The sequence below is a fragment of the Eurosta solidaginis genome, chromosome 1 (assembly GCF_040869045.1).
Source record: "Eurosta solidaginis isolate ZX-2024a chromosome 1, ASM4086904v1, whole genome shotgun sequence".
Taxonomy (NCBI): domain Eukaryota; kingdom Metazoa; phylum Arthropoda; class Insecta; order Diptera; family Tephritidae; genus Eurosta; species Eurosta solidaginis.
The window spans coordinates 106,533,246-106,556,169 of record NC_090319.1 but is presented as its reverse complement, the minus strand read 5'-3'; the positions used below and the strand labels follow the sequence as shown (position 1 = coordinate 106,556,169).

Genomic DNA, 22,924 nt, shown 5'->3' with positions numbered 1-22,924 from the left:
TACACCGTTTTTAAATTCTTTGGCGACCTTTTACTTTAATATATTATGTTTATGTAATTTGTTTATACTTGAAAGCCCTGAAGACGGTTACCACGTGTAACCGAAATATATTGGTAAACTGAAGGAGAAACAATTTTTGGTGTTTTAATACTAAAAAAATTGGACCTAAGCGCGGTTAAACAAATACTATATAAACCGTTTTCTTCTCTTCTGAACATTTACATTTTTCAAGTTGTGACTCTTTTGTAGTTAGTGTGCGATATATTATAACTTATGCATATTTAAATAATAAAATGTTTACTCACTTTTTGCTTTGAAGATGTGGATGATGGTGCGGCGGTTGAGTGACGTTTTCCAATAATTCTTACCAGAACACCTACCAGTATATCAGGTCTGTAAGGATCCTCATAGAAGTCAACTTTTTCTGTTGGCAGTAATACTGTGGGCATTTCTTTTCCAGCCCCCAGTGGGTATATATAAAAATCTTTTATCTGAGGAGAGACAGTACTTATAACTCCCAAACGATTCCTATTTTCCAGGTATTGAAACAAAACCGTATAAGCAGCAGTTTCCGACTCTGAAGCAGGAATTAAGCGTATTATGACGATTTCTTTGTTAGGACTTCGCTTAATTTTCGATATATATTCCCATACTGTATCTGGCCCAATTCGTCCCACAACATCTAATTCATCGGGTAACAATGATCCTATATTTACGAAATTTCCCACAACTGGTTGCAACACAATCTGGAATGATGCAACGTCGACCATATTGATGTTGCCATTCCAAATGGCAATTGATGATACGTTCCCACCCATAGTTGGAGAGTCAGCTTCAGCGTAACGTATGTATGGATCTTGTGGTGGTGTCGCGATTGAAACAGTACTAGAAGGTTCCTGATCATCGCTAGACCCCATGCTAGAAATTGAAAAATTTGTTTCCGGTGTATATTTAATTAATGAGGAAGAAGGGAGAGGCGGGGTGTTAGCTTGTCTGGACACATCTTGCTTTTGCTTTTCTTTATCTCTCTCTTTATCTCTTACTTTATCTTTTTCGCTTATTAGATTTGCAGCCTCCTCAACCGTTTTGCTAGACTCTAGTATTTGATCTATTAAGCTAAAAGATTCTATTGTTTTCGTAGTAATGGGTTTCTTTAAACAATTTTTTTCTTTACTACTGACATTTGAGATGTTACTCTTATTCGAGTTTTCATGTGCGAATTTCTCAACTATTTTTTTATCGGATTCATCCTTTAATGGACGAGATTCGCGGTCACGCTCACGTTCTTTTTCTTTATACCTATCTTTTTCGCGATCTCGCTCTTCTTTTTCTCGCTTTTCTTCTCTGTGGTGACTTTTATGTCGTTTTTCTCTACTGCGACTGCGACTTCGAGAATGACTTCGACTACGTTTTCTTGATCTAGATTTATCTCTATGACGATCCTTGTCTCTGCTCTTTTTCTGCTTTTCCCGACTTCGGTCACTGTCAGGAGAACGCGCACGAATGTGAGAGTGTTCACGATCGCGATCACGGTCTCGGCCATGATCTCGATTTCGATCCCTTTCAATCTCGCGTTCAGGCTCCTTATCTTTTTCCTTCGGGTAAATTTTTTGTTTGATTTCATCCGAACGATTCGTAATTTTAGTTGATTGTATTTCAGAGTGCTCAATATTTTGTAAATGATCCACAGATACAGCGCTCGTTATCAAATTGCTTTTAACCTTATCATCTTCTGTACTACTACTACTTACAACCGCGCTATTCAATACAGATACAACATCTTCAACTGGTATGGTGACATCCAAATTAACGCAATTTTCTGATTTGCCTTCAATTACCTCCTCTCCTTTATGAGTCTTTAAAACGTAGTTCTTAGTACATGAAAGCAAGTCTAATTCTGACTTTTTAATCATTTCCAATTGATGTTTTGTTTCGTTTTCGCGCCATTTCGCCAATTCTTGACTTGCTAGTTCTTCTGGTGACATTCGTACTAATTGTTTTGGCTGTATTTGTTTAGCGCATATTTTTGCAAAAAGCGTATGGTTTTTTCTATCCTTAATGTTGAACATCAATGAACGGTATTTCGCCCTGTACCGAGAACCAGTGTCTCGACTGAAGTACTCGTACATTTCGCCTTCTGTTTCCGAAGCAAATTTCTCTATCTCTTCTACACTTAACTTAGGAATGTCATTTTTACTTCCTGAATCAGGCTCATTCATACGTTGAAGCAATTGCTCCTTTAAAGTTCGTCGTACATTTAATCGTATTGGTTCAGAATTCGAGTTGGTAGGTGTAACAGAATCAGGATGCTTTTTAGGAGCACTTTCCAGAGACGGCCGTTGCTTTGATGATTTTTCTTTTTTCTCTTTTGTATCTTCTTTTAACTCATTGCGGGTAGCTTTGTCTGGTTTAATAGAAACTTGTTGGGCGTATTTTTGTAATTGTTTTGGAGTTCCAGGTCGAGGACTGTTGGAAGCTGTTTTTACTACCTGTTCAACCAATTGCTTTACCGGCTTCGGCACTTGTGGGCTGACATCATATCCTTTTTGTGCCTGGATTGTTGCTTTGGTGATGGGTGTAACTTGTAGGGACTGTGTTGTTGATTGCGCATTTTGTGGTGTTTGCGGAATAAGCTTAGCCGCATTAGAAACAACCACAGGAGAAAGTGATTGTGGATGGCGTTGTTTTTGCCTTTTCTATAATACGGTATGATAACGTTTAAACTAATATTGCGAAAATAGTATATTAATCTTTTTACCTCGATTTCTTGAGCTTGAAAACTTCCCGGTTGGACTACTTCAAATGTTTGATTGTCTTGCAGCCATTTCTTCAGATTAAGAGTTGTAGGAGCATTGCTTCCAGTTAAAACACGGCCAGTTTTTCTTTCAATAACATGTACCTTGAAAAATAGTTTAAAAAATAAAAGGAATTGCAAAAGTAATAAGATGAAGAAGAAATGAATATTTAATTGCATACATATTGAACTTTGAAATGCACGAACCACTTTGTTATCTGCGTCATAATTTCAATGAAAAATGCAAAAATTTAGACGGTCGTTCGACACAGATGGAATGGGGACGAAGTTTGCACATGATTGTAAGAGAAACAAGTAAGTACGGGACTTCACACCTTTCATAAATCTTATCCTAATCGTAATATCCAAATAATCGGCTGTATAAGATATGAAATATATAGTGGACAGATGTACATACAGTGGCGAATATTAGCATCACTATGCTGTTAGTAAATAATCACAAGAACAAAAATAGCAAGCAGCCACACTTATGTACATGTACACATTAAACCAAGTAGCCGCACTTACATAGAAGGCGACGAAGAATATTCCACACACATTTCCACATACACATATGTGGTCATCAGCTAAGAGCAGATGTTGTTACTCACACACACACGCATATAGCTAAATAACCAAGTATGCGATACAACTGTTCCATGTTCGTGAAGAGTCTATACCTTAGGAGAAATATGCGAACGAGGCAACAGGGTATAAAACCAGCGCAAGCTGAGGAACAACTAATCATTTGTGAAGTACTACTCCCTAAGTAGTCTAAATAAAGTCCATTTTGCAATACTGAATATTGGAGTTATTTATTCGAAAGTTCAGCGATTCGAACGTTTGTAGAAGGAAATCCCCAAAATTCGTTACATTTGGTGTCAAAAGTGGAATTGTTGAATAAATTCCAGAATAGCGGAGGACTCCTACGGCAGCCGATTCTTCGTACCGGAGCGACTCGGGATTTTTTCCCGACCAAGGGCTGTCATTTCAGTGTAACCCCATTTAATTTGTTGCGTCCCTCCCACAAATTGGCATCCTCGGACCAGCTCCTTGAAGCTGGACTGCTCCATACTCTCTTGCTCCGGGAAGGTATTGAACCTAACCCGGTCCCACGCTGTGGTTCTGCTGCACATGTTGGAAAAGGATTTATCTTAGACGGTCATACTCTTGCCAGTGTGTCACGTGTAAAAGATGGTTGCATCGTTCGGGCTGTTCTGGGTTAGAACCCAACGTTCGTCGCCCCCCGAAATTTCTATAAAACCTTTGTGGCTCCCTGCTGTTCACGCCCTAGGATGTCCGCGGTTCACTCTCTAACGTATCTCCGCCATCTTCTAGCAGCGACGCTGCTCAGCAGTCCACATCAACCGTCCGGTGTTGCTCGCGCCAAATGGCGCTTCCACCTAACGCGGCCGCTATAACCCATCACTACAATCTACATAGCATGGATAGTAGCAATGCCGAGCACCAGCTTTTACCCCCGTACCTCCCCTCCCTTTCCGACACTCGTACTCGCGTAAGGAGTCATCAACTCCTTGTCCCCCACACCGTGTGTTTCGTGTGCCAGGTCAGAGTATTTACGATCGCGGCATCGGTCCAATGCAGTTCATGCCTTGGCCTATGCCACCTTCATGGATACTCTGGGCCTACAAACGGCAACCGTCCGACCGGTACATTCGTTGCACCTTGCTGCCAAAACACTAGTACCAACTCATTGACACCAGGTACACCAGCAGCAATCGGACAGCACACTCCACAAAGCCTATATCCTTCAAGGTATCTTCATCCATCTCTGACTTCCAGAGTGACGACTGCCACAACATCTATATTCCCCCTGCCACCTGCTGGCCAAGTGGCTATCGCCCTGATATCAGTCCGCTACTCTGTGACGAAAACCGTCTTGTCCTTGGCGATTTCAACGCTCACCACGATCTCTGGCATCCCAGCTTGTCAGTCGACAGCAGAGGCAGGAAGCTAGCAGAGCAAATAGACAATACGACTTTCTGCACGATAAACGCCGATGCCCCCACCAGAATTGCAGGTAATTGCCACAGCTCGCCTGACATCTCAATCATCAGTCAGGGATCATAAATTGCGTTGAATGGCAACCGATCCTTATTGTAGCTTTTGATCACCTGCCCATACTCCTTTCAATTTAGCGACCTGCCAATATATCTGAAAAGCCGACTTTCATTACTTAAAAAAAAAACAATTGGGAAGACTACAAAACCTTTACAAATCAATCTTTTGCTGCTCTTCCCGTTCCGACTGATGTCCAGCAAGGCGAGCGTGCGTTCCGCAAGGTCATCGCTTCAGCTTCTGCACGCTTCATCCCGACCGGTAGAATACCTGAAATCATACCGCATTTCCCGGCCGAAGCCGCAAATTTAGCAAGAGAACGTGACCTTGCGAGACACCTCAACCCTATAGACGCCCTTATTAGGAGTCTTAACTTGGATATCATGCAGCTGGTAAATGAACATAAACGTACTAAATAGGAGGAGCTTCTAAAGAATTGCAACCTCTCTGCGGGTGTTGGTAAATTGTGGTCAACCGTCAAATCCTTGTCTAATCCAACTAAACACAACGATAAAGTATCTATTGCCATTGGTGACAAAACTTTATCTGATTCTAAGAAAACACGACGTTCCACCCATTACCATCACCCCCACAAAGGTTGAAGTAGCCATCCGCAAGGCCAAGCCCTCCAAGTCGATAGGCCCCGACGGAATAGCCATGCCAATGCTTAAACACCTTGGCGATGAGGGAATAAAATACTTTCACATGTTTTCAACCTGTCACTGGAATACTTCGTTATTCCCGAAAAATGGAAAATGGCAAGGATAATCCCGCTACTAAAGCCGGGCAAACCAGCTAACGAAGGCGATATCACTCCTTTCTCCAGTAGCTAAGACATTGGAAACCGTTCTGCTCCCTCATTTCACGGCAAATCTTCGACTACCCACGCACCAACATGGCTTCCGTAAAATGCACAGCACCACTACGGCGCTCAATGCCATTAACACTCAGATTAATTACGGATTAAATCAACAAAAACCCCATCATAGGACGGTGCTCGTGGCACTTGACCTGTAAAAAGCTTTTGACACAGTCAACCACGGCACGCTACTCCAAGACATAGAAGGCTCTCACCTTCACGCTTGTCTAAAAAGATGGACCGCCAATTATCTGAGTGGTCGGCAGGCGTCGCACAGTGGGGGATTTTGGCCATAAATAAATTTAAAATTAAAGTGTTAGTAAATCTAAATTTTTTTACAGTGATCGACAGGCATACTATAAAAATAAAAAATAAATGTAAGGCGCGATAACCTCCGAAGAGATCTAAGGCCGAGCTTCTCTTCCAATTTGCGTCGTGCTCCTCTTGATTTTTCCCTACAAATTGGCCGGACGGGACCTACATGTTTTATGCCGACTCCGAACGGCATCTGCAAGGCAGATGAGTTTTCACTGAGAGCTTTTCATGGCAGAAATACAATCGGAGCGCTTGCCAGACACTGCCGAGGGGCGACCCCGCTTAGAAAAATTTTCTTCTAATTGAAAAATCTTATTTCTAAAATTTTGATGTTGCTTTGCCCGGGAGTTGAACCCAGGGCATACGGTGTGATAGGCGGAGCACGCTACCATCACACCACGGTGGCCGCCTACAGGCATACTATAGGATAAGAAAAAAAAATTATAGGGCATTTCAAATTGCTTAAGGATAAGCGCCACGAGGATCTCAAAGTTGGGCAAAAATGATGCCGTTTTATTTATATATAACCCCCTTCGAAATGCTCTATCTAATTTGTTTGTTAACGTATACATTTTCTTTTTATACCAGAAGATAGATTTTGACTCTTTCTATTAGAAAAAGGATTCTTGTTGTTATCAATTCAATCTGAATTTCTATGATTTTTCAAAAATTGATAAAAAAATGATGAAAAACAATTTTTTTTAAAACTTAAAAATTCAAACAAAAAAATTTTTTTTTTATGTTTTGAAACAACATCTTTATAAAATTCCATAATCAGCAAGGAAATCCACTTGCCCGACTTGCTGTAATAAGTTCTCTCCTATTAGACTTAAATTGCATTTGTGTAAACCCATTTTTTATGCATTATTTGTCATAAAAAAATTTAAATATAAAATAAAAGTGTGTACTTCAATATTTCCGTATATTATAGAAAATAGCATGTTTTATGAAGTTCAGAAACGAAATTGTATATAATTTTACCCTTTTAATTTTATTATATTTTTTTTATGGATTAAAAAAAATTGCGAAAAAATTTTAAAGTTTTGCCATCAAATAAAAAAAAAATAACAAAAAAACACCTCTCCAATTTTTTGATATTTGATAGCCCCAAGTATGGTTTATAAGAAATTAAAGTAAGTTTTAGCATTCACTTGCCCGATTGATTTTGGTAGATTTTTTTCGAATGGTGTATTAGCGAGTGTATTCATTAGGAATAGCTTTAGGAAAGAGACATTTCATGTGCAATTGTTTGTTTTTTTTAACAGCTTACGTATTAACTAATGAAATATTTAATAGAATATGTGCATACATATATTCATACTAACTTTCTATGTAGATGTATAAGAAAACAAAACAACATCCCAGTAAGCACAATGCCTTACTTAGAGAAATATAGAAAGAATTATAGAAAGTCAAAGCATCATGCAACATTTGTGGAGCAAAGCCATCTGAAATGAATAATTTAGAAAAAATTAAACATCCACCCAGCATTTTTTGAAATTATTAATCATATTAGTCTTTTTCGAGTCTCCAGCATGATCAAAATAAGCATATATATATGCCCTCATTTTCTGATCAGAAAAGACTCCCTCGTCGGGAGAAAATGGTACCTTACGCGCGACTACACTTGGTGAGCCTCTTTTAACCCATATTTCTAATCAGTATTTAGTCTTTTTCGAGTCATATTTACCATCATTTATGAGTCTTGTGGGAATAATTTTTAAGTGTATTTTAAAGCTTTTGCGATCAAAAGAAGACTCGAAATCGAATCCCTCTTATGAGTGAAATATGATTTATTGAAAAAGCAACAACAAAATGTAAAGCACACAAAAATATACTCAATCAAATTTCGATCCCCAATGTGATCAATTTGTGATCGCTTTACATTTTGTTGCTGCTTTTTCAATAAATCATATTTCACTCATAAGAGGGAGTCGATTTCGAGTCTTCTTTTGATCGCAGAATGGATTAAACAGTTTTTAGTCGTCAAAAGGAGTCGAAAATGTCTCATTGTGGTGATTTATACTTTAATCAATCTTCCATATGCTATGTGGGCAGTTAAAGGTTATTAAAAAAATTAAAACAATCCAGTTTAAATATTTTGGTTAATTAAATTTTTAAAGATAAACACTGCAAGTTTTCAATTTGGTCTTTCAACTTTACATTGTTGGATACGTTTTATGGAGTGCGTTTTGAATATATCCTATAATCTGGAATTTAAAAAGGGATTTGCATCAGGAGAAAACAAAGTCAAAAAAGAGGAACGAAAGCGACAGATTCAGAATAAACTTAAACAAAATCTATCGATTTGTGTAGATTTTGTAAAGCCTGGTTATGGAAGCACAAATGTTGGCAACACTGCCCGACGTTTTTTTTTTCAGAAGCGGAAATTGTTTCGCAATGCACGGATATTGGATGTAAACCTCATTAAACGATTTAGGAATATTTTACAAGTTTTATGTTGCGGGAAGAGAATTGATACGGAAAAGTTTGAATCCTACACCAAAGAAACGGCAGAGATGTTTGTTCAACTTTATGGCTGGTATAATATGCCTCCATGTGTCCATAAAGTTTTACTACATGGAAGGCAAATAATAGAAGCTATGACAATTGCAATTAGGCGAATATCTGAAGAGGCCAGGGAGCGTCGAATAAAGTATTTAAAAATGCCCGGCATGATTACGATAGATGCTGGTCTAGAGTCGAAAATAATGAAGATGTATTTCATTATCTTTTGATTTCATCAGACCCGCTTATTAGTAGCTTACGCATTAAAAGAGATAAGCCATCTAAAGAACTGGAACCAGAAGCGCTGGAAATGTTTATAAATTGAATATGGAGTTTTAAGCATATTTTAAAAAATATGTATGAATGAAACTAACTTATATATGTAAGTAATGGTGCAGATAACCAAATTTCGGTAATTTCTGTAAAGGACATTTTGAAAAAAAAAAAAAAAAATTATGAAAAGGGTGTAACCCCTTTCAAAATATGATAATAAAACTTCTTTAATTTCATATACTATATGTGCTTATATATCAATTTTGAGCATTCTAACTTCAATGGTTTTGAAAATATTGCAATTTGAACGTTTTTCAAAATTACCGTTATATGGGGAGGGGGAGTATTTGTGGACGGATTAAGCTCATTTTAGCAGGATTTACTATTATTAATCAAAGGAACATGTGTGTCAACTTTGAAGTATGTAGGTCGATTTTTACTATTTATGGCCAACTTTTGTATGAAGTGCCCCCACTGTGCGTCGGTTCAATTGAGGAACGAAATTTCTAAACCTAGAAAAATTTAACAGGGGGCTCCACAGGGTGGTGCCCTATCCCCGCTTCTGTTTAATTTTTAAATATCAAAACTCCCTTCCCCACCAGAAGGAGTTACAATCATTTCCTATGCTGAAAACTGCACGATTATGGCTGGATGGACCTGGCCCTTCAATTCATCAATTAGTTTCTAAAATAAACAGCTATCTCCCCGATCTTTCCGGTTTCTTCACCTCGCGCGACTTGGCATTATCACCGACAAAATCCACGGCCACCCTGTTTACGACGTGGAAGGAACAGATGTCGCAAATATTGAACGTACGCGTCGATGGTGTCACACTATCGACTGTCAGTCACCCAAACATCTTAGGGATAACATTCGATAATACTCTAACCTTGAAGGCTCATGCCACCGAGATTAAAGTACAAAGTCGCAACAAAATCCTCAAGTCGCTAGCCGGCAGCACATGGAGAAAAGATAAAGAAACGTTGCTAACCACGTTCAAAGCAATTGGCCGGCCACTCATGACCTACGCGTCACCAGTCTGGTCGCCTGGTCTTAAAAATACACACTGGAAAAGGCTACAGACCTGTAAAAATGCTGCAATCAGAACTGCCACCGGATGTCTCCTTATGACCCCCGAACACCATTGTAGGATACTTTTATTGTACTAAATTTTAATATTTGGTGTCAAATTTCGGGTGAACATCCCCGACCGCATATTCTATACAATTTAAGAAAACCGATCTTTGAAATGTTACATGAAATATCACATCCAGGTACAAAGGCTATTCGTAGACTTATAATTAAAAAATACTTTTGGCTAAATATGAACAAACAAATTAATCTATGGTCTCTAGAATGTATCAGTTGCCAAAAGTCGAAGGTTTATCGTCATACAAAAACACCTATTTTCTAAATTCCAATACCAAAAAGTAGATTTGAGCATATCCATTTGGATATTGTAGGCCCTTTACTAATATCGAAAGGACATCTATATATTTTTACTTTAATTGATAGATTTACTCGTTGGCCGAAGGCATATCCATTAAAAGATATTTCTGCTGCAACTACTGCGAAGAAATTTTTTAAGAATATGTTTCTCGTTTTGGCGTTCCTTTAAAAATAACAACAGATCAGGGCACTCAGTTCACGTCATATTTGTTCTCGGAACTGACTAAATTACTTGGGAGTCATCATATAACAACATCTGCCTACCATCCTCAAGCAAATGGAATGTTGGAACGTTGGAACGTTTTCATAGACAGTTAAAATCATCAATTATGGCTAGAAATGGACTCAGAGATTGGTATCAAGAGTTGGCGATAATACTTCTAGGTTTCCGATCAACGTTAAAAGGTGTTTCGGCTACACCTGCAGAAATGGTTTATGGTCAAAATTGACGGTTACCTGGTGAGCTTTTTATATCGGTTAATGAAAACTTAAGTTCATCAGATGTCTTAAACAGTTTGCGTGAACACTTTAAAATTTTTAGATCAAAATTAGTCCATCATCAAAAGTTCTTCTAATATTTTTATTCCAAAGGCGTTAAAAGATTGTAAGTTTGTTTTTGTGCGTGTTGTAAACAAACATGCTTTACAACATCCATATGAGGGTCCTTATAAGGTTATCGAAAAAGTCATAAAAAATTTCAAGGTTGAAATAAATGATGAAATAAAAAATATTGCTGTTGATCGTTTAAAACCAGCAGAAGGGGGAGTATTGTAGGGCACTTTTATTGTATTAGTTTTAATGTTTTAACCTTAATACAAATTTACTTCTGTTTTTACTTTGAATTTTTTTAATATTTATCAAGTTATTTAAATATTTATTATCAATTTTATATTTTAAAAATTTTCATTAAATACAAAGACATTGACTGTTATAGAATTATTTCAAAAGTTTTATTAAATTACTTATTGGACAATCATTACACCATCTACATAGTGAGGCCAAAGAGCTCAATATTAAAGAGCACAACGAAATGCTGAACAAGCAGTTCTTGCTTAATTGTCACAAACCAGGACATCCTAGAAAACAATTGCTTGATTTAGACCCGCCTCCACGGGGATTAAGGGAACATCTCCTAAATCACTATGACGAGATCGGGCACCTGCCAACACAGCCGTTTGATCCAGGCAAGCATAAGCAGACCCTTAGCCAAATCCACACTGAATCGGTAAACGCCTTTGTCAGGACGCGCCCGGTGAACCCCGTTATTAATATGCAATATCTCACCCTTGCAGAAGAAGAAAGCACACTACCAAGGGAGACACGAGTCAGCCTGGCCCAACTTCGTTCTGGTTACTGTAACAGGTTAAACTCTTACCTGTCCAGAATCAACCCCGACATACGTAATATATGCCCTGCATGTGATGTGTCACCACACAACACCAACCATCTTTCCAACTGTTATGTGGAACCTACGCCTCTAACACCTATCTCCCTATGGCCCGCCCCTGTTGAAACAGCTAGTTTCCTTGGACTCCCGTTAGAGGACTTTGATGACAATTTGTAAGTGGTCGCGCCCATTGAATGGGGCGAAGCACTGTTAATACAACAACAACAACAAGGACATGGCCAAGTTGGGTAAATTGAAGATCCAGCAACTGAAAAAGGAGTTTAAAGCCCGTGAATTGAATACTACTGGCTATAAATCAGAGCTACAAACACTACTAAGGGAAGCTATGGAATTAGAAGGAATCGACGTTGATGAACACACTTTTCATCCTGATGTGGAAAAGTCAACAGCAAAAATGGAAGAAAAAAATGAAACACCGCAGACAGCGGCGAACACAGATTTGAACGTGATATTGGCTGCAATATCTGCACAAACATCGACAATGGCATCTAAACTGGAATCACAAGAGACACGTTTAACATCCAAGAGCGTATCTCAACAAAGCTGGAGGCACAGGAAACAAAAGTCTCATCGCAGCTGGAGGCTTTTAGTGAATGACAAGATAAAATGGAGGCCGAGATGGATGCTTTGAAAGATCGGCTTTAGGAGTTACAACTGAACCGTCTAATCACTTCAACGTCTACTCTGAAGGTAAACTCCCCAACGTTTGATGGTTCTGTTCGTTTCCAGGTATTCAAGCTCCAATTTGAGAAGATGTCAGCAGCGAACAACTGGAATGCCGAAGATAAAGTTGCTGCATTGTTCGTGGCGTTAAAAGGACCAGCTGCTGAGATCTTACAGACCATTCCAGAGGGAGAACGAAACAACTACGAAACATTGATGGGAGCTCTAGAAAGGTGATACGGAAGCGAACACAGGAAGCAGATACACCAAATAGAATTGTAAAACCGTTACCAAACAACTAATGAGACTCTGCAGGAGTTTGCTTCGGATGTTGAAAGGTTGGCTCATTTGGCAAATGCGGAGGCACCCGTGGAATACACCGAAAGGGTAAATATTCAGAGCTTTATCCATGGAATACGGGATGTTGAAACGAAACGAGCGCAAAACCAAAGCTTACATTCACAGAAACCGTATCACATGAATTGACTCAGGAAACTGTCATTGAGTAAACCAAATACAAAGCCCATCGTGTGGAAGTAGAAAGGCCAGGGTACGTAGACGCAATTTTGGAAGCATTGAAAGGAACGCAGAAGAAGAATAATGTGGGTGGTCGTAAACGCAAAGCTGAAAGAGATTAGCAAATCTCCAAGACCACTCAATCGTTAAACTAAATCGAGTCAGCCACAATGGGAGACAGCTGGCTCCCGCAATTCAATATCCCATAATCTCTATCTCGCAGATTGGAAGAAGGTCGACCAGCCTTACTGTCGGAGGACATGTGGATAGAAAGGAAGATACGGGCGCATCTCATTCCAAAATTCGATCACATTTCAAGGTTAGGTTCAAGTGGCTGCCGTCCGCGTTGGTCTACATAGGCCCAACAAGAATATAAGACCATTGCATTGACGCTTCCCAAGGCAGTCGGTTCGCTTCCCAAATCAGTCGGTTCTATGTACCGGAGCGACTCGGGGTTTTTCCCGACCAAGAACTGTCATTTCAGTGTAACCCCAGTTAATTTGTTGCGTCCCTCCCACAAAGTGTCATCCTCCCAGCAACTCCTTGCAGCGGGACTGCTCCATATTCTCTTGCTCCGGGAAGGTATCGAACCCAATCCGGGTCCGTCTCCTGACCCCGGTCCTGAGAAATGGTTTTGCTGCATCTGCCGGAAAAGAATCTTTTTAGGACGGTCTCGTGTAAGGGATGGTTGCATCGGACAGGTTGTTCTGGGCTAGATCCCAAAACCAGACGTCCATGTAACTTCTAAAAATCTTTTGTGGCTCCTTGCTGTTCACGCCCTAGGGCGTCCCGTAGTCTACGCCTCAGCGCCTCCACCCCCCCCCCCCCCCCCCCCCCCCCCCCCCCCCCTCCACTCCCTTCCAGCAGCCCTGCTGCCCATCAAGCCACAACAAGTACCCGCTGCTGCTCGCGCCCCTCGGCGTCACCAACTCATAGGGCTGCTCCCACTCATACCTACAATATCAGTAGTAGAGTCGGGAGCAATGCCGAGCATCAGCCCCTGCCCCCGTCTTCGCCCCCCCCCCCCCCTCTTTTCCGGCAGCAATTGCGTAGGTCAGGGAAACAGGCTCTTAGTCCCTACCCCCTTTGCACCGTTTGCCAGCACAGAATATATATGTTTGCGACATCCGCCCAATGCAGCTCCTGCCATGGACGGTGTCACTTTCTTAGATGTTCTGGTCTCCGCGACGGCAACCCCACATTGGGGATTAAGCACTAATTTCATTCAAAACCACTTACAGGTTCGAAAAATCAACCGATTGCAACAATGTTTACACAGAAATTTTCGTAATTGAATTCTGAAGAGACTCACATCGTTTGATTCTTCAAAATAATTTGTTTAATAAACAATTTGTTGCAAAATAGCCAATTCTTTGCAGAACTTTATATTATAATACGTATTTATGTATCACTTTCATGACATACAATTTTTGCTCAATACTTAAGAGAATGATATACACTTTAAGAGATAGTAGGTATTGCTAATCGTTTTGCAAAATTAATTTGTTTAAACAATTTTTTAAAGACCATTTTGCAAAATTAATTTTTTTCAAAATTTTTTTTTCTAATTAATTTTAAAAATCGGGCGATTGAGTTTCTTCAGAATTCAATTACAAAAATTTCTGTACAAAAATGATTAAAATTGGTTAATATACATATGTGATATGTTGGTGGTTTTAAAAAGTTCGTCCCCAATGTGAACCCCCCGACGAGTTTCATTGCGCCATGTTGCCACGCCGCATACCCAAATACAAAGGGTACCCCAATGCTTACCCAAGGATGTCCAGTCCCAGGGCCACAACAGAAGTTGCGTCCTAGCCTTCCACAACCCAGGCGTATTCACCCGTCACTTACTCCCAGAGTGGCGACGTCTCCCACATCACGTCACAACATCTGCATTGCTGCGATTCAAGAGACTAAACTCACAGCAAGAACGTCAAGGCTTATCTGTCGGGTCAGGCGATGCAAACCTAGAAATCATCAACATCTATATGCCTCCTGCCACCTGTTGCCCCAGTGGATACCGCCCTAAATTTAGCGCCTTACTCACAGGCAACAATCGCATTATCTTAGGCGATTTCAATGCCCTTCACGATCTATGGCATTCAAACTTGCGGGCGGACAGTAGGGGTGAGATGTTGGCGGATCAAATAGAAGAAACGACGTTCTGCACAATAAACGGAGACGCCCCCACACGTATGGCAGGAAGCTGTCACAGTTCGCCGGATATATCAATCGTGAGCGCAGAACTCGTAAACTGCGTCAACTGGCAGCCGATGGTAACATTGGCATCCGACTACCTGCCTATACTTATTTCGCTCGAGCGTACCGCCGACTTCATCGTCCCAGAAAAACGCACTTTCATTAACTTCAAAAAAGGAAAGTGGGACGAATACAAATCCTTTACAGACAACCGCTTTGCTGCCCTCCCTATCCCGACTGATGCCCGCCAAGGGGAGCGTGCTTTCCGCAAGTTCATTGAATCCGCCTCGGCTCACTTCATTCCCGCCGGTAGAATTTCCGAAATTCGGCCCTCTTTCCCGCGGAGGCCCCAAATTTAGCGAGAGAACGTGACCTTATAAGACAGCTCGATCCCGCCGACCCCCAAATAAGGGATATAATCCAACGCATCAGATTGCTTGTGGATGGACCCCCCAACGGGTCAGGGGATCAGAATATACCCGCGGTCGGTATGCCTGTCGTAAGAGGCAACTAAAATACCAGATTCAAGGGGCTGTGTAGCGCAACCCTTCAGGTTTCCAGCGCAATATATAGCTTCACCTATCCGCGGCGAATCCTGTTTCACTAACAGACGAGGCTCTGGCACCCCAAGCTCCTCATGGAACTTGGGGGTGGGGAGGGAGGGAATGCCCTGAAGGTTTAATGTGGTCACATAAATCGTTCCCGAGATGGTCGGGCTAGCGCCTTAATGGTGCTATGGTACCGGAGCGTACCGGATCTGTATCCGGCAAAGGACCATCAGATCGATAACACTCCCCAAAGCCTTCGGGGAGCAACCTTATCGCTACAACAACAACAACAACAACACTTCTTGTGGATGAACATAAGCGGGAGAAATGGGAGGAACGCCTAAGCGGTTGTAACCTGCCTGCCGGTGTAGGTAAACTTTGGTCCACCGTAAAGTCCCTATCGAATCCGTCTAGGCACAATGACAAAGTTTTCATCGCCTTTGGAGATAAAGTGTTGTCGGATGCGAAAAAATGCGCGAGCGCTTTCTGCCGACAATATATAATGCATTCTACGGTCGACAAAGTTAGGCGGAGGGCCAACAGACACGCACATAAACATAAATTCAGCGCGTCACCAATCACCATCACCGCCAAAGTGGTTGAGGAAGCCACCGGTCATGCTAAACCATCCAAAGCAGTGGGCCCAGACGGCATAGCCATGCCGATGCTTAAAAGCCTAGGGAAAGAGGGTTTCAAATATTTAGCGCATGTCTTCAACCTGTCTCTTTCCACCTTTGTCATTCCCGAAAAATGGAAAATGGCCAAGGTGGTCCCGCTACTAAAGCCTGGGAAACCAGCTAACATAGAAGAATCATATCACCCGATATCTCTCCTATTGCCAGTAGCCAAGACGCTTGAACCCATTTTCCTCCCCTACTTCAAAACAAATTTGCAGCTAGCCTGTAATCAGCATGGCTTCAGAAAACTCCATAGCACCACCACCGCGCGTCATAGAACGGTACTCGTTGCGCTAGACCTATCAAAAGCTTTTGATACGGTCAACCATGGCACGTTACTGCAAGACCTGGAAGGGTCTACCCTTCCCCATGTCTTAAAAGGTGGGCCGCAAATTATCTGGGTGGTCGGCAGGCATCGGTGCAATTTAGAAAGGAAATATCAAAACCAAGAAGAATTAAACAAGGGGTGCCACAGGGTGGTGTCCTATCCCCACTTTTGTTTAATTTTTACATATCTAAGCTACCTTCGCCACCAGAAGGAGTTACTATCGTTTCCTACGCCGATGACTGCACAATAATGGTCATAGGCCCAGGCCCACAGATCGATGAGCTTTGCAACAGAATACCTCCCCAATCTCTCCAGTTTTTTCGCCTCGCGAAGCCTGGCATTATCACCGACTAAATCCTCCGCGACCTTATTTACAACATGGACGTCCCAAATGTCGACCATTTTGAACATCCACGTCGATGGCACTACGCTACCGACTGTCATACACCCCAAAATCTTGGGTGTGACGTTTGATCAGGATCTACATTTTGGCGAACATGCAGCCGCAATTGTACCGAAGATCCAGAGCCGTAATAAAATCCTCAAATCCCTTGCTGGTAGTAGAAAGAGCAAAGAAACGCTCATTACCACATACAAAGCAATTGGCCAGCCGATTACATGCTACGCGTCCCCTATATGGTCGCCAAGTCTAAAAACTACTCACTGGAAGAAGCTGCAGGCCTGCCAAAATACTGCTCTCAGAACCGCCACGGGCTGTATTCTTATGTTCAACACCATCTACATAATGAGGCGAGAATACTCCCCATTAGGGAGAAATGAGATGCTAACCAAACAGTTCCTGTTGAATACCCAAAAACCTGGGCATCCCAGCAGACATCGGATTGATGAGCCAACACCGCCTAGGGGCTTAAGGAGTTATCTCCGTAAACATTATGAGGAAATACGGCACCTGAGAACTCAGCCGTATGAAGCAAAAAAACACAGGCAGGTCCTCAGTGAACTCCACAAACAGGCGTCGGACCTTTATGCCAGGAAATGCCCGGTGAATCCAGTACCCAAAACTTGCGGAAGAGGAACGCATACTCCCCAGGGAAACGCGAGTCACGCTAGCTCAACTTCGTTCTAGATACTGTAACAGGCTAAACTCTTACTTATCCAGAATCAACCCCGACATACAACATGTATGCCCCGCTTGCAATGTGTCCCACATGACACCAACCATCTCTTTAATTGTAATGTGGAACCAACGCCTCTAATACCCCTTTAATTATGGTCCACCCCTGTTGAAACAGCAAGTTTCCTTGGACTCCCGTTAGAGAATATTGATGACAATCTGTGATCGGTCGCAGCTATTAGGTGGGGCGGAGCACTGCTAAATTATTTGGGTCACAAGGTAACGACAGAGGGCATCTGCACTGCGAATGAAAAGATAAAAGCTGTAAAGGATTGGCCAAGACCACAGAACTTGCATGAATTAAGAAGTTTCCTTGGGCTGTGCACATATTACCGCCGGTTTGTACCAAACTTTGCCAGCGTAGCACATAGCCTCCACGAACTTACAAGAAAAAATAAAGTTTTTGAATGGAAGAAGGAGCAAGAAGTGGCATTCCAAACATTGAAAGAACGTTTGTGCACTGCCCCAATGTTGGCATATCCGATTCCAGGAGCAATGTTTATTCTAGATACAGATGCGAGCGGATATGCTATAGGAGGCGTTTTATCACAACTGGTCGATGGACAGGAGAAGGTAGTTGCCTATTACAGCCGATCAATTGGAAAACCAGAAAGGAACTATTGCGTTACACGGAGAGAGCTGTTGGCATTGGTAGAGTGCATTAAACATTTTCACAAGTACCTCTACGGGCAGCGATTCCGCGTCAGGACAGATCACGCAGCGTTGAAATGGCTCCTACATTTCCGTAATCCAGAAGGTCAATTGGCACGGTGGATCGAGTGACTACAAAGCTATAACTTTTCCATTGAGCATCGTAAAGGTAGTACCCATGGGAATGCCGATGCAATGTCACGAAGACCATGTAGTTTGGAATGCAAACACTGTTCAAGAGCTGAGACTAAGGAAGACATTATAGATGTCCGGCTAGTGACTATAACGTGTACGGATGAATGGGATAAGCAACAATTAAGGAAGTGTCAGCTAGAAGATACAGATATGTCACATGTTATGCAAGGGCTCGAACGAAACGAAAGACCAAACAGAGAGGAGATGTCAGCAGAGAGTCCTATTTCCAAGTCATATTGGGCACAGTTTAGAATTGATATCCGGTTGCTTGCATCGAATATGGGAGAGTGAGAATGGTCAATGTAAGAAGAAGCTGATACGTTGTTCCCAGGAAAAGGATTCCTGATGTTCTCATCGAGCTACATAATGGTCCAAGTGGCGGTCATCTTGGAATCACGAAGACGCTCCAGAAAATTAAGCAGAGATTCCATTGGGTTGGTTGCCGTCAGTCGGTCACTGAGTGGATTGCCAATTGCGAGGTTTGCAACAGAGCGAAAGGGCCCGAAACCCGAAGTCATGGCCAGATGAAGCAATATAACTCAGGTACACAATTTGAAAGGATCGCTATGGATGTCGCAGGTCCATTTCCAACCGCGGAAACAAATATGTACTGGTGGTTATGGATTATTTAAGCAAATGGCCAGGGGTATAACCAATCCCAAATCAAGAAGTGGAAACAGTAGCAAAAGTGTTTACAAACAATGGTTTGCAAGGTATGGTGTACCAATAGAGTTACATTCTGACCAAGGCGGGAATTTCTAATCAGCTGTGTTCCAGGAAATGTGTAAATCATTGGGCATTCGAAAAACACGTACAACTGCATTGCATCCTCAGTCCGGTGGTATGGTGGAACGTTTCAATAGAGCATTTAAGGAAAGTAGTAGACAAGTTCCATAAAGAGTGGGATACACTCATATCATTATTCTAGATGGCTTACCGATAGGCAGTGCATGAGACAACGGGCCAAACTCCCGCAAAGGTAATTTTAACCTTCGACTGCCAGCAGATTTGAGTTTGGGATAAATGCCGATGCGGAGAGAAATGCGAAGAAATCCACTGGTGTCTTAGATGTTATTATACAACCCACAATGAAAGAAAGGTTTGTAACTGGGAAGGCCCATACAAAATTGTAAAACGGATCAACGATATAGTTTACCGCATACAAACCACTGTCAAACCACCACGAAACAAAATGGAAGTGGTTTAATTGGAAAGGCTGGCAGCGTTTAGATCGGAAAATTTGTCTGATCGGGACGATACGACTTAGGTGGGGAGCAGTGTGGCGAATATCAGCATCACTGTGCTGTTAGTAAATAATAACAGCAACAAAAACAGCAAGCAGCCACACTTATGTACATGTACACATTAAACCAAGTAACCACACTTACATAGAAGGCGATGAAGACTATTCCACACACATAACCAGCGGCTTAAACCAAAGAGATTGTCTCACATACACATATGTAGTCATCAGCTAAGAAGTTGTTACTCACACATACACACGCATAATAGCTAAACAACCATGTACAACTGTTGTTGCGATACAACTGTTCCATGTTCGTGAAAAGTCTAGACCTTAAGATAAATATGCGAAGCGAGGCTACAGAGAGTATAAAATTAGCGCAAGCTGGGAATAACTAATCAGTTTGATTTAAACACGCTATTAGTTGTGAAGTATAATTGTGAAGTACTACTCCCAAAGTAGTCTAAATAAAGACTATTTTGCAATACTATTATGGAATCGTAACATACGACTGCGGAACAAAAACTGGTTTCACTCAAGCGAAAAAAATGTGGCTATGGAACTATTTAAAAAAATAATAGTATATGATGGATCTAGTGAGTACCCGTTGTCCCTAGTTCCCATATTTCATTAATCCGATACACCATTTCGGAGCTATTGTGATTTAAAAAACGGCCTTCGATCACGGATCGTATGTTACGATTCGGCCCCTGATTATTGGAGTTATTTATTCGACAGTTCAGCGATTCGAACGTTAGTAGAAGGTGCATAATTATCAGGAAATCCCCAAAATTCGTTACAATACCTAAGCGATTTTTAAGATAAATATTGTGACGAATATTAGCATCACTATGCTATGCACTATGTTAGTAAATAATCACAAAAACATAAACATTCAAGCAAGCCACACTTGTACTTGAACACGTCAATCATCATTTACACACATACATCCATAGAAGCCGACGAAGAATATCTCATATACACATATGTGGTCATCAGCTAAAAGCAGAAGTTGATCCTTACGCATACACACGTATATGGCTAGTAGAAAAGCATAGAGTACAAATATACATGTATATAGCTGCTAACCAAGCATGAGATACAACTGTTCTCGAACACATTTTCGCGAAATGACTAGACCTTAGGAGAACTGTGTGAGCGAGAAAAACGAGAGTATAAAAGCAGCGCAAGCTGAGGAATCAGAATCAGTTTTGATTTAAACACGCTATCAGCTGTGAAGTACTCCCACAGTAATCTAAATAAAGCCAAGTTTGCAATACTGAATATTGGAGTTATTTATTCGACAGTTCAGCGAAACAAACGATAGCGGAATAATAATAACCAGGATTTTCCTAAATTTGTTCCAAAATAAAATAAAAATTGGGTAGGTACTTTGTGTGAGGATGCAAAGTTTCACGTTTTTTGTGGTCCGCTTGAAATAGCTTTGACCTTGAATCACTTATCTCAAAAATATATGCCGTAAACGTAAGTATTTGATGAAATTCGAAGCTCCTAGCCGTTAAAAAGGGGGCAGAAATTACAGTTTATATGGGGTATATAATGTATTCTTTTAATCAGGGCCTTTTTATTGGCAAAACTTCACATTTCCACATTTACCCTATACAATTTTATAGGCGATGCTCATTCCCTGGACTTGTGCCCTTTTAAAAACCGATGTTTTGTGCCAAATAATGTTGAACAAGTAGATTCATCTTTCGCAAGTAGGAGAAAGAATTCACCATACCGTTTTATATGAGAAATATTCTTAGCACGTGGCGAATTTCTTAATATCGAACTAATAGTCCCAGTTCAGACACATGTCCAAATTGCCGGCAGCAAATTCCTTTTTACTCGATACGGGACGCGACGAAAGGGAGATGGCCACAGCCAATCCTTTGCCATTTCATCGCACAATTTGGAAATGTGTCTGAACTATGAGTATCAGTGGGATATAAAACGATAGTATGTGATGTTGATCTTTCCCGTTATTTGACCCTCGGTATCCCCACTTATTTTTTGCCAGTCCACTTTCATGGTTACAAAAGATAATTTTCAAAATAGGGGCCATAGAAACCTATGCAATAGTCAATATTCAAACATGATCGACGAATCATCCAATAAAATTAAATCAATTCTTTTGAAAAATAATTGCATAATTTTGAATTTTAATAAGTTGTGGCCCAGATATTAAAAAAAAACTCCATTATCAACAGAAGGGACTTCAACCAGGTCTTAACAGGATTATTTTTCGCATGCTTATGTAGTTTCCCCCACTGAAGTCCCTAGGCATACTTTTATCTCGCTAGGTGGCTATGGTCTTGGGATATAGACCAAAACGTGGACCCGGGTAACCCAAGGATGTGTTTGCACAATATGGGTATCTACTGAAAGCTGCTGATAAGTACTTTAATACGGAGTATTTTTTGTACCCCTGGGTCTGTAGGGTCTCGGCCAAAGTGTGGACCGGATACCACAAGAATGTGTTTATACACTATGGATATCAAATGATAGTTGTTGATGAGTGCTTTATTACAGGGTGATTTTTCGTACCCCTGGATGACTCGGGTCTCGAGATATAGCCAAACGTGGATCCGGATGCCCGTAGAATGTGTTTATACAATATGGGTATCAAATGAAAGTTGTTGATGAAAGCTTTTAGTGAAGTAATTTTGATTGATATTCGGTTTAGTAGCATCAACCTGGCAAAACGGATAAATATGCATGCGAAACCGAAATAAAGACGTGAATTGATAATTTTAAATTTCCGAGATTTTATGCTATCTCGAAAGAACTTCCTGGTAAAATTATGCTGACATACATAGAATATTGCTAGGGGCAAAAATGACGGGACCTGTTTTCTTTAAATTTAAATTTTGTAATCTTGTATGAAAAAATTTAACTTTGTTTACGTTTTCCTAACAAATGAAAATTTAGAACTACATCTACAATAAAACGAGCGATATGTCGCTCTATGACGAACTGGGTCACCACAGAACCAAACTTTTTTCATTCCTGGAAATACCAATTAAACAAGAGAGTGTTGCATTAACGGAAGTTCCTAATTAATGAAGAAAATATCTA

At 40.9% G+C, this 22,924-nt stretch overlaps 1 protein-coding gene across 4 annotated transcripts in view; it reads right to left on the bottom strand.

Annotated features, from left to right (window-relative positions):
- The window catches only part of pps (protein partner of snf), a 155,184-nt gene that overhangs the window by 59,233 nt on the left and 73,027 nt on the right, over positions 1-22,924 (bottom strand). For all 4 annotated transcript variants that reach the window (XM_067759552.1, XM_067759549.1, XM_067759550.1 and 1 more), the window contains 2 exons: positions 2,759-2,899; positions 306-2,696 (listed from right to left, as the gene is read on the bottom strand). In XM_067759552.1, the coding sequence (XP_067615653.1) occupies positions 306-2,696; positions 2,759-2,899 (2,532 nt within the window). The remainder of the gene's footprint in view (positions 1-305; positions 2,697-2,758; positions 2,900-22,924) is intronic.